Source organism: Haliaeetus albicilla, chromosome 11, assembly GCF_947461875.1.
Source record: "Haliaeetus albicilla chromosome 11, bHalAlb1.1, whole genome shotgun sequence".
Lineage (NCBI taxonomy): Eukaryota > Metazoa > Chordata > Aves > Accipitriformes > Accipitridae > Haliaeetus > Haliaeetus albicilla.
The window spans coordinates 38,584,118-38,603,576 of NC_091493.1; the positions used below are offsets into that span (position 1 = coordinate 38,584,118).

Genomic DNA, 19,459 nt, shown 5'->3' on the forward strand with positions numbered 1-19,459 from the left:
CCGCTACTCTTATTAAACATTAGCAGAAACCCTGTTTTAGGGCCGCATCTCTGGGAAGGAAGCAGACAGAAACCCTCCAGGGCCAGGTGGCTGGAGGGACCAGAGCAAGAGCTAAAAAAAACCAACCAAGAAACCGGTGATTTCTCTCAGGAGCAAGACCGGGACCCTTCTGCTAGAGCCGCCCGCCAACGCGGCGCTGAGGAAAAGCCCCGTTGGTTTAACACCGAGCTGGCCCTGCGCAGGGAAAAAAACAAGACTTCTCCCGCAGAGCAAGGCCAGGTGTAACCTGGAATTAATCACACAATTAGGGTGACTGCCGGTGAGGCACCACCCCCGCCCCGCTCTCCTTTTGTGTGGAAAGCAGACGGGCCCCGGCCGGGTTTTCTCGGTCGTTGGGGCTCCGGTCCCCCCCCTCAGCACCCCGGGGACCGGCCGGGCCTCCTGAGGCGGGCTCGCCGGCCCCGCCATCGCCCGCCTTCCCCCGCCGGCGGGGGCGGCCCAGGCCGGCGCTAGGCCGCTGGCTCCGCCCGCACCACATGACTCCGCCGTCGGTAGAAACTTTTCCCGTCCCGCGATTGGAAAATGGCGGCGTAGGAACGGGGGCTCTCGCATCCCCGCCCGGTCCGGCCGCCGCCTTCCGCGGGCTTCCCTTCCCACTTCCCCCCCGCCCCCTTCTCCAGCGCCATGACCCGCTGGGTTCCCACCAAAAGGGAGGAAAAATACGGCGTAGGTGAGGACCCCCCCCTCCCGCTCTCTCTCTCCCCCGCCTGTTGCGCTGCGGGGTGCCCGCGTCGTCCGCGGGGAACCCCCAGCCGCGGGCCTCCCTTCCCCGCCGCCCGTCGCCGAGCTGCGGCGGGCCGGGGGCCGCGCTTCCCCGGGCGAGCAGCGCCCGCCGCTTCCGCGCCGCCTGAGGTAACCTCCTCGGCCGCCCCGCCTGAGGTAACCTCCTCGGCCGCCCCGCGGGGTCGGACGGCTGTCCGTCCCTCCGTCCGTCCCTCCCAAGCCCGGGCCGGGGGGGAGCCGCTCCCCGCGGGGACTCCGGCCGCCGCCCGCCCGGCGGGGATTTGCTGAGGGGAAGTTTGGAAGTTGTCTGGAGACGCCGGGCGACCCGCGCTTGGGTCGTCCTCCGTAGGAAAAAAGTTGCCTCTTTCTTCTTCTCCTCTGTGTTCTTTGCTTCCCCAGTACTACTTTGTGTGAATAGAAGAGGGCTTTGGGTGTGTTTTTTTTTTTTTCCTTTCATTGGCTTCTCCCCCCCCCCCCCCCCCCCCCCGATGGCTGCTGAGCAGGATCCGCTTGCGGTGCTGGATCCTCGGTGGGAGCTGCGTGGGGTCGGTGGGAAGCGCTGCCCTGCGCCATGGTGATGCCCGCTGCCTCCTCACCTCCTGCCCCTCCTTGGGAGAGGGAGGATTTGGGGGCTACCGAGGGAAAAGGCTCTTGGGTTTCGCGGGGGGGGTGATTTTCATACAGATGAGGGGTTTCCCCTGTGCGCTGCTGTGCGGGGATCCATTTCGTACTCTGGTTCTTCCGTCCCTCTCAAACAGAGGGGGGATTGTTCTCTGCCGGTAGTTAAAACATCTCCGTTCTAATTAAACGGAACCAAACCCCCGTGGTTTGGGGCAATGTTGTGCCGAGAGGGCCCATCTTGATGTTGAGGATGTTGCGTTTTTGATCAAAAGCGGTCTTTAGGGGTTATGGAGAAGAAACCTTTATTGGCATGAGTGAGAGCATTTGTGTTGGGGAAGGAAATAATAAATCTGACTATTCAGTTTGGAAATACTAAGTTCAGTGTCCACCACGGTTCTTGGACTCTATTGGTTGTGAAGAACAACTTAGTTTTCATATGTAGCCACAGCTAAGCCTTGTATAAACAACGTGAGCAGGAAGAAGGGAGTTTCTGGGTCTAAGTAGAGCCCAAGTGAATTTTAGGAATTAATGTTAAATTCTCTGTGTATATCCCTAGAAAACGAGAGCATGACTTTTAAATTACTAGCAAATCCTATCTGTCCAGTTACACTGGGTGAGAGCTGTGAGTAATGTCAGCGCTGAGGATGCAGGACAAATGGAACAAAGCAGAAATGCTACAGATGGCAGATGCTCGTTAAGTTTTCCAAATACCTGCTTCGCGGTGTGGGATGGGTACTGTATTTCTGGAAGACAGTAATGACTAAACCATCACGTAGTATATACTAGTGTTAGAAATCAGTGATACTCGAAAGCAAGTTCCTCTTTTGCAGGAACTCATTCTGCTATTGTGGCGGAGGCAATTGCCCAGACCTGGCTTTCCAGGAGTTGATGTCTTGGAGGTGATTTTGAAAGGGTGAGAGAATAAGAAGTGTGGAATAAAGCGAGTATTTTAAAATATACTTTAAGTATATTTGGATATCCAGTGTGGGAAATTGTATGTGCAATAAGAGAACTAGACTTAAATGTAATTTAAGAAAAAAAAAAATTGTTTCACAGTTTCAAAAAGGACAAGATTGTGTGCTCAACTGGTGTTTTTTGTTTGTGTCCACTGCTCTGGAGAGGAGTTTGTCATGGTTTTATAATAGGTTTGTTTTTCTAGGATAGTTTGGTTTGGTTTTTTTTTAGTTTTGTTTTTTGTTTTTTTTTCTCCTCTCTTTAGCTGAGAGGGATGAACCTCAGCAAAATTAGGGTATTTCTCTGTTGAACTGCAGGGGTGTGAGAGTTGAAAGTCAATGTAGTGTTGCAAGGAGATAAAATCGGATTTAGAGCTAATTGAATGTTGCTACTCACTGGCCTGTGCTATGCTGTTAGATGCCGTTTTGGGAGGGATAGCTGCTTTTTGACGTTGCTGGGTTTCCTCTTGAGGATGATGAATATTCCGTTTGGTTACATGTGTTCTACACGTCTTTGTGTTGTTAAAAAAAGGTGCTTCTGTACACTGGAAGACTTGTGATGTTTTATTTTTTGCTGCTTATGAAACTTTCAGGTTGTGAAGAATTGATGTAGCAGTTACATAGTCCCAAACAGAAATGGAGAAGGCACTGTTAAGCTGAACATGCTAACATATGAATATTTTTCTTCGTAACTATTTGCCATGACCAGTCGTAGAGACTGACATTGGATTGGTATTGTCTGACGGTGAAACAGAAACACCTGCCTGTGCCCAAATAGGATTGTTAATTGAACTGCCATCTTAGTGACACGTATATGTAATATACTTAGCGTGTATGTTTCACTAAAGCAGAAATAACAAGAAGGTATCTATTGTTATGGATTATATTACTTATGTTGCAGTTGTGGGAGCTCAGAATTGTGTGTGTGTGTGTGTATATATATAAAGGTGTATATATAAAATATGCAAGTGTATATGTAATATATATACACTTTTTTTTCCTCCTCTTGACTAGTGTGTGCCTGTGCACAGCTAAGCTTTCTTAACACCTCAAGTCCTGAAGATTTGCTGGCTGTGATGCAGTAGGAATAAATTATTGTGACATACCTATACTGAAACTGTGGTAGTTTACAGGTGTGTTAAGAAACGTTCCTCCTGCTCAACCCACTCCACCTTGCACGGTGGGGTTCGAAGATGATGCTGGATGTCCAGCATACGTGTAAACTAAACTTACTGCCTTAAAATGAGGAGTGCTGCCGCATAGTGCAGAGGCATTATCTCAGCAGGCAGTTGTGAGTGTGACTCAGCTCCGCTTCCTGAGAGAATTTAGGGCTCGGCGTGTGGGGCGGTTGGATGAGGAATGGGTGTGGATATAATGGGATAATACAGTTATAATATACGGGGAACCATCTGAAACAGGAAAACCATCAGCTTAATTGAAGTAGCTTTTCTCCTCTCCCAATGCTGTGTATCCTTCTCCTTCATCTCAGTGCCTAGCTCTGTATTTCATCTCTTGCCCCAAGCTGGTGGGGAGGCATGTTTTCGCATTGAGATGGCCATGTGGGTGTACGGCTTCCTCAGTAGGGACATTAGAGGCTTTCGGGGAGCCCCAGAGGCTGCTTATGTCTGCCGCATAGCCTTGGTGTCCCAAGCGGCTGCTGAGCGTGGCTGCTCAGTCTCGCATTTCCTACTTTGTGTGATGCAAAAATTGTAATTTTGGTGTTCTTCCTTATGCCAGTGGAGAGGAGATGTAATGAGCTGCTTTAGGAAGTCTGTGAGCCTGAATAGTGCTTCTGAGATAACATAAAGTGGCTCTAGTACCTTCCAAATCCTCTTGACTTCTACTTTTATTTGACCCTTTTCCTTTGGGCTTAAAACTGCAGTAGGAGGTAAAACCGGTGCTAGTATGGTTACTACAAATCTCATATTTAAAAAGCCTTTGTGTTCAAAAGTATGTGCAGTTATGGAGTAATTAGACCACCACTGTGATAGTTTAATCTGTTTGTTGATTTTTTTTTTTTCTTTTAATACATGGGGAAACAGACAAATAGTACCATGTGTGTCTGTGCGTGGTTGGATGTAGAAGGAGAACTTCCTGGCCAGAGGGCTTATGTTGCCTGAGATCCTGTTAATTTTCAGGATGCTGACTCTACTTTCCTCTGCTACTCCTAATGAGTCACTGGAAAACATGGATAGTTGTGCCCTTACCGTGATCGGTAAGCCAATGCGGGCTCTGCTGGGCAGGCAAGGTGCTCCTGGCTTTGGGCAGCTTCATAAATTCAAAGCCTTGGTGAAGAAAGGGCTGGATATCTGTATGGGGAGCTGCATTGAGTGTTACTACTTCACGACAGCATGTGATGCCTGGGTAGGTGCTTCCTCATGGCATGTATTAGGTCAAAGATAATGTATATGTCAAGGACACTAGCATTTTAAAAATAGTCTGTACTTCTGTGTATGTACAATTGTTGCGCTTCTATGGCACATGTAGGTGCGCTCAAGCTTTCCCTTAAGTGGACAGGGTGCTGCAAGTACCCGAGATGGTACCTGTGGTTCTCAGTCTTTAGCCAGTGTCATGCAAGCTGCTCAGATGCACTCCTTATGGTGTAGGGTGTGTGTCTCCATGTGCATTAGTCTAAAAAACAGCGACAACAACAAGCAAACAAAAAAAACCAACCCACAAACTAAACCAATTTTACTGTGAGCCACACCGGTTGGGAGTTCCTGTGTTTTTGCTTGTTACTGGTGAGTTTTTGTTGTGTGTCATGACAGGGCAAATAATAACTAGCCTGATTTTAGATGCTTTGAAACAGGATGCACTTTGGCCACATTTCAAAGTTAGGGTATTTTAGTGCCTCTCTGAGATGGGGATAGCTTTTCAAAAGGTATATAGAAGTATCTTCAAACCAGGTATGCAGAAATATATATATATATCTAGTACTAGGAGTGGGCTATAACGAGTTGGTGGACTGAGTGGTGATACAAAGGTCACGATATGCAAGTTTTGCAGCTGAGTTCTGCTCTTGTAAGGGGTGTTCGAAAGGGGGATAGGAATTTGGGAAGAGCAGTGCCACTGAAAGCACAGGAGCTCCTATGGCCAAGCACTACTACTTTGCTGCTTCTGCTCGAGGGAGGACTGCACTGGTTTAGGACAGATTTAAGGCTTTTGTGGAATCCTGGATTTACAGTCCATAGCTGCAATGAGTGGTGGTGGCACGTGAAGACTCTTGTTTACTAAAAGAGTTCATGATCTTGTGCTTGCATATTCGTGCCTTAAAGTAGGGAAGAGAACTTTTTTAGGAAATTGAAAAAGATGCATCTTAGTGATGCATTTTAGGAATGCATCTTAAGAATTTTAGTGATGCTGTGTTGTGAGTAAGGTTTGGAGACATCTCGCAGGACAGGACAGTTACCTTTGTGCTGTTACTGAGAGCAAGACTGCGCTCTGGCAAGTCCCAAACTGATGGAGTAAAAATGCCCATGCAGTATTTGCTGATGTATTTATCAGTGTATTACCATTTGGAGAAAGCACATGCAGATTCAGTCTCCTAGAGACAACATACCCTGCTGTTCACCCGGATTAGAGTTTTATTTTGTGATATCTGACAATACCTTTTAATTTCCTGCTTGCTGAGGGGATGCATATCTGTAGTCCCTTGTCCCTGGCATCACGTGAAGCAGTGGTAAGGGACTGGTAGATGAAGTGTACCTCTTCCTAAATGAATGACCTTAATTTGACTGTGGGCATGTGCTTGAGTATGCTCAGTTTACTCAGCAGTCACTATTGCTCTCTATCAATAAATGTTTGTTGCAAGCAACAGATTGGAGAGGGATAAAAATACCAGGTAAGTGGAACAAGTGTTGTCTCCTGTTTGCTTTCGTCCAGGTCAGTGACAACACTACAAACCAGGATTGTTCCGAGAAATGATTCCTGTAGGGGTTTACCAGAAGTACTTTTTTATTTTTTTTCTCTCATAGAGCGCGTACTGACTTCCTATAGGCAGCTGGCTGCCTACGGGCGTGATACACAGCATTTATTTAACTCTGCAGAGTAAGTTTTTAGTCAGTTTAGGGATTTTTCAGCTGTTAAATAACACTTGTTCCTAGAAAATAAAAGGGGAGGGGGAATTTTCACAAGACAAGGATTTACATTTTACATCATATGTAAGTATGGAAGTGACAGTAGGACAAGGTCCTGATTTAAGGTTTTTGGTTTGGTATTGAGTCAGGGGGAAAACCATTTCTGAATTTCCACCTGAATTTCAGGTAGTACCTAGGTGGGTTTTACAGTTTTCCTCTTTGTCTGTCATTGCCAGACAGACAAATACTTGATTTAGCTGCACTAATACGATGTTAATTTTAGACTGTTTGCCATACTTGGCACACCTTTCTTTGTATTATAAATGCATTTTCCTTTCTGTGTAGGCAAAGCTTTCGGGGAAGGGGAAAGTAAACTGGATGCAACTTAAAAAGTCAAACCAATGTCTCCAGGAAGCCTTTCTGTCAGCTTGCAACTACAGGCATAAGTGTTGCAATAATTTTTCTTTGAAATATTTCTGTTTCTGGAGTCTGTCCAGTATTGGCTGTAGAGCATATGCAGGATACGCTTTGTCTAATCCTTTAGTAGTCCTTCAGGACTGAAATCAATACATCTTGTTAAATACCTGTAGATGTGTCCAACTTTAGATAAAGAGCTGAAAGCTGACTTATATTAATGAATTGAAGCTCAAATGAGGAACTAGTGCTAATCCAGTTTTAAAGTATTTACTCTTTTAAAGATGTCAGTCTTACCTCTTCTACCTGCTGCAGTTGTGAAACTTTCACAAAACCTTCTGTGGTGGCTAATCACCGTTTCTATGAAATACATGGGCTGTTCTTCCTCGTGGGCCTTCTTTGACAGGGAGATGGACCACTGAAAAGTTAGCTTTTTTTTTTTTTGTAAACATAAAAACATTTTTAATTCTGTTTTCTGGCTTGTGGTAGATCCCAAGGCTGTTCTGACAATAGCCATTTTCTCGATAATGCTTTAATGAGTTACTGGAATACTTTCCTCCTTTAGCTTGAGGGCAAAATCAAAATCATGCCCTATCTAAACGAAAAGAATGTTCAAAAAGAGATAATTCTTGTAATTCTGAAACTTTATCTACATTTTCAGGCTGTAGTTGTGAAAACATTTATATATTGTATTAGTTATCTTCCCATGTTTATGTAATTTGTGCATTAAATCTGATTTCTGATGTAAAGACTTGTAACACAAGAAGCAGCAGTTGCTGAATTTCAGTTTCATCAGCAAAACATGAAATATCTCTGGAAATATTTTTCCGCTCCATATAGCTTTGTAACTAAACTGAAATAATTACATTGAGAACTATTATGTGTAATCATGTATCCATATACATAACAAAACAAACGGATGAATAACTGAAGTAACTATTGGCCATGATACTTGAATTTTTTTTAATAATTTTTTTAGCACTGCTGCTTTATTTACGGTACTGTTTATATTATGTTAGTGCTAACCTTTTTATAACATGTTCTCAGAGGTTTGTGGTGGCTGATTTTACCAAAAGGTGTTGGAGTAGCAAAATGTCTTTCTGTTACCCAGTAGAAAATACCAGCAATTAAGTGATACAGGATTTGCTGTGTAATTTATGAACACAGATGGAAGTAAAAGTGTACATAATCAGTATATATGCTTGTAGGCACTTGGTTTCTGAAGGCCCTCTGTTCTGTACATCTCTACTATTGTAGTAGCTGTGTCACTTTCGTGTTTCTGCTACACAAATGAACCAATATCGAGGTTGAAAACCTGCTCAAGCAGCTCCCAAGCTGAGCTAGGTGCAGGGGTTTCGGGAGCACCCTGTAGTAAAGCAGGAGTCCCTGAGGAGTTCCATGTGTGGAGGGCATCGCTGGTGGCAACGTGGAGAATTGTCCTCCTCGTGGAGGAACCTCGTGGCTTGACGTGGTGAGTTCCTAACCGATGGCCAGCAGAGGTTCCTGGAAGCACAGCTCCTGAGCAGCTTTGAAAAATGTACGGCTGATAGTGCGGGTGGGTGCTCGGGATTTGGGAGAGGAGACGAACTGAGAAGTGCCTGAGAGCCTCTTCAAGCATCCAGATGCCTTTTGGTGTTTGTGTTTGCTCTGCCTGCCGCCTTCTTCTCTGAACAAAGCACGGAAGTACTGACATCACTCAATTTGAAGTTGAATGTAACAAAATAACATGTGTTTAGGGAACGTAGCTGAATAGCCTGTGGGTCCCAGGAGGAAGTAACCGATGCCGAGTTAATGACGCCGGACCGTACCCAAACCTAAGGTGCAAGGACCTTCAACTGTGCTGTGTTAGTAGAAGAGGGCTTTCCTAATTTCCATACGTGGAATAAAAAAAAGTAAAATAAAAAAAAGCCAGAAGAAATAAGATGGCAAACCCTGGAACTGGTGGTGCCTGTGGTCCCTGCATAAGACTAAAGGGAGTTGTTGGAAGGGGGCTGGGATACAGGATCATGGAAAGCTCCACTGTTACCTGTGTCTCCAGGGGCATACCTGCTTGCCTGCCTCCCAGCTGATGCTTTAGCCTTTAATGTCCTCCTAAGCTGGTCTGCAGGAAAAAATGCTGGCCCTAGGGAATGGTTCAGTGAATGTAGTTGGGTGCTTTTATTGAGGATTTGCTTCTGCTTCAGCGTAGTGTGTGTATAGTATTTGTAGCGAAGGCTGCGTATCAGAAGTGAAGTGAAAGCAACTGGTAATGTAAAAAGTATTCCTGTAGTGGACCCTGAAACAGGAAATATCTCGGTGTTCAGCCAGATGGAAGTAGCTGATGATAATTTGACTTTCCAAGTCTTGATGCAGATTGGGAGCAATTTAAAAGGACGCTTGCTTTCAAAAAATCTGCTGTGCATATGACTTCAGTGAACAAATCATGACCCTGAATTGACTGCAGATTATCAAGGTGGTGATTTGGAATGTCCTATAAATGCTGTCCTCTAAAGGAGCGGTTGCACTGCAGTTTTAATGCCTAAGTAGAGATATGACTAAGTGTGTCACTTGGGTCAGGAGGGTTATAGATAAGGGCCTGTGGGAACCTTTCAAGTTGCTCTTGACTAAATATAAGGTTATTCTCCCCAAAATAAAAGCATATGATTAAAAACTAACATCAGGATGGCAAGAAGTGGAGTTTTTACTTCAATTATTGTTTTTTAAGTAATGGAAAGAGCTAAAAGAGGGTTTGTTTGTCAGCTTTTGTTTGACTTGCATGGACCTCCTGTTGGTCAGTGAATCTGAAGAAGGGACCAGCTGCAGGTGTGACCAACCCCATGCTTATTTCCTCCTTAACTGCTATGGAGACTGTTGTAGTACGGTCAGCTGTGATTCTCTCCGTCCTTGCTTCTGCCTTGCAATACAGCCTGAGTTTGAAAAGCTTGTCCTCTTGGTTTCTTTATTTTTTTCCTGCTGCTTTGGGGTTGCATGGGAGCATGTTAACATTTTCGCTGTTTTGTATCAGAACATCTGTGGCTCATTCGTAGCTCAAATATATAGAAAATAATGCTTATACTTAAGCCTATAGTATGCTCTCTCTGATATGAGGTAATGGTGATGTTGCCCAGTGCCTCATCCACCTCCTGCTGTTGTACTGACTCTTGCCTGTTATTTTTTCTTGACACGACTGGTAGGTGTTTGTGTCTCCATCATCTATAGCCTTCCCGTTGCTTCTTTGAGCAAGAATCTTAGGTGGAGTAGACTTGAGAGACTTCCCCCCCCCCCCCCCCCCCATCTGGGGTTGGTGTGTCCTGTGTTGTTGTGGTTTTGGTTTGGGGTGGTTTTGTGTGTTGGTTTTTTTTTTTTTTTTTTCCTTCCTTCTGTGGATTGATCTCTGAAGCTTCTGGTGTAAAGGTTAAGTGGTGTAACTAAAACAGTGGTTCTACTGATAGTGTTTTCTGTAAGATGGTTTAAAAAAAAGTGGTTTGTGGCTTTTTTTTTTTTAGTTTAGCTTTGGAGGTATTTGGGCTTCCATTTCAAATCAGCATTACTCTGTAGAAGGTATGCCTTTGGCAGTATCTAACTTTGCCTCCTTCCTTGACAGCCTGTCAGAGCAATGCCTCTAGCTGTTGACAATCTGTCTTCCACCTCTGTGTCACTTTGATTAAGTCTGTTCTGCACTTTTTTTGTGTCTCTTCTGCTGCTGCTCGCTAACAGTTGGGCATAATGAAGACAACCTTTTTCTTGTGGACTTCCCAGGAGATGGGCAGCAGTATGCAGAGGAACAACTCAGAATTCCTCTAAGACTGGGACTTGCTCACAAACACAGCAGCTGGCACTGACTCCTTTTTAAAATTAATTTAGTGACATATGACAAAGCACTGGGAGGGATTGAAGCAGTAGATAAAGATCCCTTTCCCATAGTTTTCAGTTATTGAGCTCTTCTGATGAGAAAACAGTTCTTGCTCACAAGTTAAGTGGCTGGAGATGAGAACAGATATTTTTGTGGCGCAGCAGTATTTCTTAGGCAGTAGTTCCCATAGTGCGTGAGTCAAACGGGACGAAACAGCAACCCCAGACTTTTGATGGAAGGCCAAATATTCTTTTGGTATTTATTATATTACGCTTTGTTTACTTTTATTGGGTTTGTTCTTGAGTGTTTCACTGTAACTAAGAGTCTGAAAGGATTAAAAAAAGCATTAGATATTTATCTGGATAATACAGACATCTGCAGTTACATTAGATTGGATTGCTTTAATGCTAAGCATTACTGTCCTGGGCTGATCATCCAGGGCTGATAAGGTGCTGACAGATGAGGGAATTTTTTTTAGTGCTAATACAGAATACAGAATTGGCTAATACAGGCTTGCCTGCTGTAAGGTCTCTGTGTGTGTCTCAAATGCTGATTATGGGAACTGGACTTTGGACTCTGGTCTGATCTGGTCTGTCCTGCTGAATCACGCTACTGGGATGTTGATGCAGGTAGCACAAGTGCAAGTCTTAATGTGATTATAGCAAAGCCTTTGTTAAACCAGCACCACCTTGCAATCGTGCCTGCAACATCGATGGGGAGTTACTCATTTAATCAGCGTATGCTGCCCGCATAATGGAAAGAGCGTCCCATTAGCAAGGTTTTATTTGGGGAAAAAAAACCCCCTTTTTCAAGAAGCAAGTAAGTCTTTGGGGAGTGCCTAAAGTATCTCACTTCAAGCTCTGTGGCGTGGGAATTCTTATTCCTAAAAAATAAAGCAGTGGACTGGATATAGCTAGATAAGCACATTTTAATAAAGACTTGAGAGAATTACTCAGTTATGGTACTGTTTACATTTTTAGAAGTTTTGTGTGGGTTCAGCTTGTGTTTGATTTTTCTAGTTGAATGCATTCTTGAAATGATTTAGTAACAGATTTTTATCAATAACTTTTGCTGCAAAAGAGGCCTCTTATTTACTGAACTGTCATAACTGAGTGATGTAACTGGTTCAGATTTGTGCTTTAAATACAGAAAGTACAGTTTGGGCTTAATGTAACAGTTGCCGGTTTCTGCAGTTAGAGTGCACAAAGGTGAATGTGTTCTTGGCTGAACACTGGAAGATGTTTTAACGCTATTAGGGCTTAAATATCTAAAATATTGTGTAAGCTTTTACAGTCCAGGTGCGATACTATCTATAATGCAGCATGCTGATCTGGGAGCTGTTCTTACACCAAGATATAAACTCAAAGATTAAGAGTTCATGTATTATGTTTGTATAATAGTGTCTTCCATAACATTTACATAAGGAGTGTAGAAAATTCAAAATAGTTTTGCAGAGGGTAAATCGAATAATTGAATACCAGCTCAATTGTTGATAAGATGGGTAGGATAGTGATAGCATTGAGAAATGACTGAGTAAACTTAGTAAACAGTGAAATATTGGTGAACATTAGTGAAGCCTTGGGCTCTACCATTGTGTTTCCTTTCTTATTGCATCTGCACATCACAGGTGTTTCTGTTGTTACCTTTGCATGCAGCAACACAGTCTTGCTCTTGGGATACTAATGGACCAAGAAACATTTTTAAAGTTTACACTGCTTTTTTTCAGACCACTGACGGCTCCTAATTGAGAGGAGTAAGTTGGATTCCTACAGGAAAATGATACAAATACTGTCCCCTGCTCCACCCTTTCCAACACCCCTCTGTCCTCAGTGTGCAGGCTTTGGAATGGGATGAGAATGTACTAAAAATGAGCTGTTTTTCTGTACATGGGGACTTGAACTGAGTGTACAGTGCTCTAGCTATCATTAGTTTGGGTTTTTTTAATGGTTTTGTTTTGAGGTAGAGGCTCTGAAAGTGCTGAAATGAGTTGAATAATTAAGAAATAACCACTGGTTATTAGACTAATGGAGTATTTTTACAGTGGGGAAAACAAATGTTTTAAGGTGAAAGCGGCTGTGGAGGACAGATACGCTGTCTAGTTTAGCACAAACTTGTGCTGCCGGTCGGAGCTTACCAAATACAAACATTTGAGCAGATTTAGTATCTTCTGTGTTGCTTTGGAAGTCATTACAGGGAAGTGGTTCTCCTTAAGCCATTGTTTCCAATGGGCAGTGCTAGGACCAGCACTGGTCTGCTCCTGTAGCCAGGAGCTGGCTCTTGCCTTCTCTGTTGGCTGGTGCTACCCTGGGCTGCCAGCGTGCATGTGCTGTGTGCTAATGCTTTACTCTTCTCAGTGAATAGTTGGAACGATGCTGGGAAGATAACATGTGAAAAAGAAAGAATAGTTAAGATGCTTTTTTCTTATAGCACAGGTTAGCAAGTTGCTGCTGGGTTAGTGGCACCTTGAACACCCTACTAGCGTCAGTATACATGACCATCAGTGGTGTTTTTAAAATAACACTCTCTTCAGGTGATTATGCTTAGGAAGTAAGGTGTTATGGCCTTGAGCTATTCTGAATTAACAAGGGTGATTTTGAGGCTCAGAGGAATAAGGGTGGTAGTTACAGGGGTTGCCTTTGATGCATTTCAGTAGGCTGAGGGGTGCGCTAGCAATGGGGAACCAAATTGGTCAGTAGGACAGGACTCAACGGCTGCTGGCAGAAAGTTCTCATCTGGGAATTTCCCACATTCGTTTGTGGTGGATTATTGGGCTAGATCAACTTTAATTAGACTAGAAAGGGCTTTAGAATGATCAGATTAACTCGTGATGAAGTTAAGTGGTGTGACTATAGATTTAGGTTCTTGTTGCACAAAAAGATCTGGAGTTCAATGTCTGTAAGCAGAGCTTTTGGGTGTTCCTCTACTCTGGTTTTCCCCACTTCCCAGAAGTTTTTATATTTGATTTATGGAGAGAGTAAAATATGATGCTGGGTCTTTAAAGACTAGTAATACCATATCAGTTACATTTCCTTCTCCTTATTTCTTCCAGAATGAACATAAAAATTAGTATGGGTTCAAAGGATTCCATTTAGGTGGGAAACAAGGAGTTTGTACGGATACGAGCTCCCTCTGACAGCACTGTAAAGAAACTCCATTGCTAGTGAAGGGAGCTGATGACGAGAGACCGACTCGGCAGCCTGGAGCGAGCTGGACAGTGACTCTTTGTTAAGGCTAGCTGCCGAGCCAACTCTGTCACTCTTCTGAAAGCGGCACGAGGCATGTGATTTCTTACTGGTTTGGAGAAAAACAATTTTTCCCTGTTTTTGCAAAATGCCGCTCTTATCTTTTAATGTATTCAGTGCAGTTTGACTCGCTTCCATGGTTACGTTTTTCCATTAATTCTGGTATAAGATACAACTTCAGGAAAAATATAATGTATTTCCAATTTCTGCAATAGCCTAGCTGTTGTGGAAAAGAGAAAGTGTTGGTGGATCAAACTGCGACTCTTGGGTAATTCTTCTCTCTGACTGTTACTTCTAAGAAAGCAAAACAAGTTCCTTGGGGATTATTTGACTCTGAAACTGTGCTCTTTTTCTGTAGTTCTTGCTGTTGGAGACAGCTTGAAGGACTAAGAGACAAAGTGATGGCAAGTAAAAATAAATTGAGTAAGGTTTGATGTGTAAAAAAGCGTAAAACTCCTTCTCCTCTGTTCCCCACTCCATAAGCTTTCCTGAGAAAGCAATGGAGGAATTTTGATTTTGTTTTCCCTTATAGAAATGCTGAGGAGGAAGAACAGTAGGAAATGTAAACTTTTTCCCATCACCCCATTTTCCCCTTGCTTTAGGCTTTTTGCTCTGCGTTCTCAGCTCTATATTGCAGTGAATAGTGTCTTGCAGCGGCCATTTTTTTGCTAACTATTTCCACAGTAGTATGATAGCAGTTTTATTGTGCTGAACTTGATTTTTATAGTCACTGAAATGACTATTAAAATATAACTGTGACATTAAGCTCACTGCTATAGAAATGCTTAGTAAAAGACACCATCTTTGCAAAATCATGTTCGGTGCAATAGAGACCTGCAATGGCAAGGGAAGAGCTTGAAGAAGCAGGGGACTGATGCATTAGGCATCTTCAGTTGGAGCTAACATGAGTGCAGCGTGGATCTTTTTAGTTAAAATCCTCATGCAGATATAACTGGTCTCCGTTCTTTCTGGCTTTTGTGTAGCAGCAGTGAAAAGCTGAAAAACGTGTTTTCACAAAGGTTGTGCTTCATCCCGTGAAGGATGAAGGTCCTGAGGAACTGGCTCATCCCCGTCTGTCATCCACGACCAGGCTTCTACCCAGCCTGTATAAGAAGTGCTGCTCCCAGTCACTTGGGAAGCTATATGCCCTACTTCAGCATCAGATTGGAAATGTGTGATTGAGCATTGGTGCCTGTGCTGACTTTGACCATAATTTGTGCTGGTTTAGCCTGGAGCAGTGGATTGGGAAGGACTTAAGGGTTTGCCTGCATTATGCACGTGACTCTAATATAGTCCCTTTCGTAAGCTGGTTTTAAGATTGAGCTTGTTGCATTTGGGGATGTTTTCACCTGCTTCTGTGTTTGGCAGGACAGCTTTGAACTGCACTGCTCTATTTGGGACGTTCTCCTAAGGCTGTAGTCGGTGGCGGCTGATGTTGATGCTTCGTCCTCCCGTGCTTGGTCACACGCTGCTGCCTTCGCTGCTCTGCCACTGCTGGTTTTCCCCGATTGCTCCAAGTTATTTACGGAGTCGTTGCAGAAAAAAGCACTGAGGTTTCTGAGCAATCTGAACTCCTCGGAACTGTTGGTGGAGGGACGAGGTGGGAGGGAAGGGGCAGGGACGTGCTGCTGGAGGCACATCAGCCAGGAGTGGGTGTGAGCTGCAGCGCTGCCAGCTTTGGTCACTTATCTCTTGGGGAACCTCTGTCTAATGATACGGCCTGACGCTGACTCACGACCATTTCATACACACTTGATCCTCTGCCAGCATTGACCGTAAGCTGAGCTAGTTCCTCCTCCCCTCCAGCGTTTAACTCTTTTTTTTCCTTCCTTCCTTCTCATGCCCAGCAGATACCTTGATGCGTTTTATGCGTAGCGATATTGAAGGTTTTGCAAATTTTGCAAAGACTTCAGGTAGAGGCTGTTTTGAATTTCAGTTAATTAAAAGCGCAGAAGTCCTTTCTTCAGATACACGATGGTAAGCGTAGTGTGTGCTCAGACACTGTCTTTGCCTTCTTTGAGAACGTTGCTTGTAGGCCCACCATAGCAAGAGCTGAGTTATCACTTCTCAGTGTCCCCCAGTGAAATGTAGGAAATTCAAGGGAGCATCAAAACTCACTTACTTTGTGATTCTGCGTTACCAGAAGACAGATGCCAAGACATCTGCCTCTAGATAATGTTTTCTGTTTGTCTAAATCAGCATCTTGCTTATTCTACAAAAGCCAGTGTTAAGAGCTCGGGGTGGTGTGATTCCTTCTTGCATACAATGTGTTTCAGTTAATGGACTTTTTAATATTAAAAATCGATTTGGATGTTCTTGATTGTGCTTCTTGTTAGCTATGCATTATGGCACATTGTTAATGCTGTTATAGTCAATGATATCTTTTTTTTTTAACACTGGTTTCAGCTTTATACCCTCAGTACTTAGTGGTGAAGTACTCTGAATACAGATTAAGTAGCAAGAGGGAGGAGGGAGAAAGCTGTTAAAAGAGTGAGTTGGCATCTTACTTCATTAGCTCCCTAAAAAGAAAGTATCTGGCTGAAAAGGAGGGAGGAGGAAAAGCAAGAACCTGAACTTGGTTATTGGAAATCTTGCATAGGTCTAGAACTCTTTATTTGTTTTTTAATTAGTGCAGAAAGGACAAGTGTGCATCTTGTTCTGTCCTACTTGAGCTCTGCCTGCAGGATGCAGCAACGGGGTGGTTACACTTCTGCGAGGCAACATGACTGAAGTTTGGGGATTGCTCTGGATTTTTGAAGTTTCCTCAGCTTATTAATTCATGTTGGGTAGCGATAAGATACCAGATGTGTTGCAAAACATATTGCTCCCCTGTGTTGCCATCTGTTACAAAACCTGACGTGTCTAGTTATGTTTATAGAGGCCTGGGTGGCCCTTCGCTCTTTCTAAGCTGTGCTGAACGAACAGTCGGTGCCGCACCTGTGCTTAGCTTCTCCTCTAAATGCAGAATTTATTCCTGTGTACATTTACTAGTTCCCTCTTGAGCGTTTTGTCCTCGCTGTGGAAGAGGGAAGGCAGGCTGTCATCGCAGGGATTTCGGTTTGAGGCGTGCCAGAGTCCAGGTTCAGGATTCTCTCACCCTTGCCAGATGTCCTGTGTAGCTCGTGGAGGAGAGGCAGCGCTCCTGGGCTTGTGTGGGAATACAGTTTCCAGATCAACCAAGGTGTGTTTCAGGAATTTGCTGCTCATGTGGAGGAGGGGGGGGGGAAGGAATGGTCTCCCCTTATAAGGGAAAACAAGAATAAATCCTTACTATCCACTTAAACTTGCTGGATTTAGTCTGATCCTGCTGGAGGGATACCTGTGATAAAAGCCATGTTCGTGGATTTAATGAATAAGATCCAGTGCGTTACTGGGGGGGAGGAACCACAAGCTGTATTTTCTTCGTTAGCCTGGTGGGAACTGTTCAAGTCTAAGAGTTTCTTCAGGCTACTCTTCTTTTAGGAAATTCATCTTTTGTGAATGTTTGGATGACAGAATAACAAGAATATTGAGAGAACTGTGAACCAAGCTTGATGAGACCAGGAATGACAAAACACAAGGTGACTTCAGTAAGGCAGGAAGACCTACCCTTGGTTAATACACGCATGAAATAATAGTCTTTAACAAACCTTAGGTGCAACTCCTGACTTACACACTTCTTTTTAATTCTTCCTTCTCCATTAGCCTCAGCTGTAAAAATTGGAAACTTGTCTGGGTGAGTAACAGAGGACTAAGGAGTCTCCCTAATACTGAAAGCAACCACTTTCCTTTCAGAGAAAACAGGGGGGAAACCTCCATGTTTCTTTTATTTTTAACACTAGAGAATTTGCAAGAGACTTTGCTTTTACCTCTGCAGTTTCAGTCTGCTTTTATGGAAAAAGCATAAGTATGATTTTGGGATTTTTTTTTTAAAAGACAGTGTAGAATAAAGCTGATAATGTGTTAAATGTAGTTTGTTTTCTCTTAGGAGTGTGGAATGATTAATATAGCCTTTAATGCAAAGTAATTCCAAGGAATATTACTCTAACATTTTTATGGTATCCTAAGATATCTCAGCTTTCATGCAGTCAGGAGAAAAGCTTTTTCACTATATATTGATGTTACTTTTGTTTGCCCCCCCCCCCCCCCCCGTCACCTCTCTCTACTCTAATTCTACTGTTGCACTCCTCATTTTTCTAATGCGCGCAGATTAATGAGTGCAGTTCAGTAGAGGTGTTTGTTTTGCGTTCTTTAGCAGTAAATGGGTTTTTAGTGCAATTACTGTAATGCCCTATTCATTGTTCCTTTCTTTATCAACTCCTAGAGTTGAAAAAATTGCTCTTTCTATGCCCACACTAATCCTTTGCTTTTGGCACTTCAGTACTTTTGTGTAGATGTGCTTTGTGGTTGCGGTGGGAGGAGGAAGGGAGCAGGGAGAGCCTTTACCCAGAGAGTTGCTCGGCTGAAAGCACAGCCGATGAGGAAGCATATCTTTGGTGGTGCTGAAACCTTCTGTCCTGCAGCGTGGGAATGAAACGTGGCTTCAGGATGGTTTTGTCACTGTGACTTCATGTTTTCTCTTTTGCCATCCTAGTTCTGCTTGTTACATCTCGGAGCTGAAACCCAAAGTTCATCGATAACGTTTGCTGGATGCTCCTCAGCCTTCATGTCAGCTATACCACCACGAGTAACTAATAGACATACTAAATCTGTATGCTGCTGGCCTTGTTCAACAGAGATCTCAAGAGCCACAACTGTTCTTTATGCATCAGCAGCACGTCCCCTAAAATTACTAGGTGCTTTCCCTGTCATAAACAGTTTTGGTTTACCTCAGTTTTTATAAGCAGGTTAGATATAAGACAGCACCTGAAACGGTCTGTTTGGAAGCTGGTGCAATTGTACCCATAATGTGGTTGTCAAGGAAGTATGGTCTATAGGTGTGATTTTGCAAATATAATAGGCTTCCCGCAGCTCTAGATTAAATCAGTCATAGTTAACGATGCTTAGAACTGGAAAATAAAGCTCTTTATTTCTTTGTCCACAACTTTGAGAAAATGTTATGGTCATTCCCTTCTGCAGGCTAACCTTATAACTAGAAAACATTGGTCAGATGCAGCTATCTGGGAGGGGCATATCTTGTGCCAGAGACATAAGAGAGCAACTGCCCCCTTTATCTTCTCAAGGGTCTTCTCGACCTAACTCCTGTATTCCTTCTGAAGAAAGGCAGCATGTTTGCAGCTCGGGAAGCAGCATCTTTCCTGAGCTCCGTTGACTTTGGTATCTCTTCTGCAATGTCTCTTAAGTTACCTCTACCACAGATGTATCCCTTAAGGAGAAAACACATTTTAAATAGCATTCTTCTAAATGATAAGGAATGAGAGTATTTGGTTGCAATAGAGAAGCTTAGCTGTGCCTCTTCAGTTGAAATTTATTAGGAAAAAAAATCAAATTAATCTGTGCATGGATGAAGAGCATCGGGATGCTGTATTACTGTTAACCATGAGGTTGACTTGCACTGGCTAGGTCTTAGTCATAAATCTTTTCATACTTGAGTAACTG

General features: G+C 43.6%; 1 protein-coding gene across 2 annotated transcripts in view; it reads left to right on the top strand.

The window, feature by feature from the left end:
* The first annotated feature begins 563 nt into the window (after window positions 1–563).
* DOCK1 (dedicator of cytokinesis 1) overlaps window positions 564–19,459 on the top strand; it is a 313,031-nt gene continuing 294,135 nt past the window's right edge. For both annotated transcript variants that reach the window (XM_069797209.1, XM_069797210.1), the window contains exon 1: window positions 564–730. In XM_069797209.1, coding sequence (XP_069653310.1) covers window positions 685–730 — 46 coding nt within the window. In that variant the 5' untranslated portion in view covers window positions 564–684. The remainder of the gene's footprint in view (window positions 731–19,459) is intronic.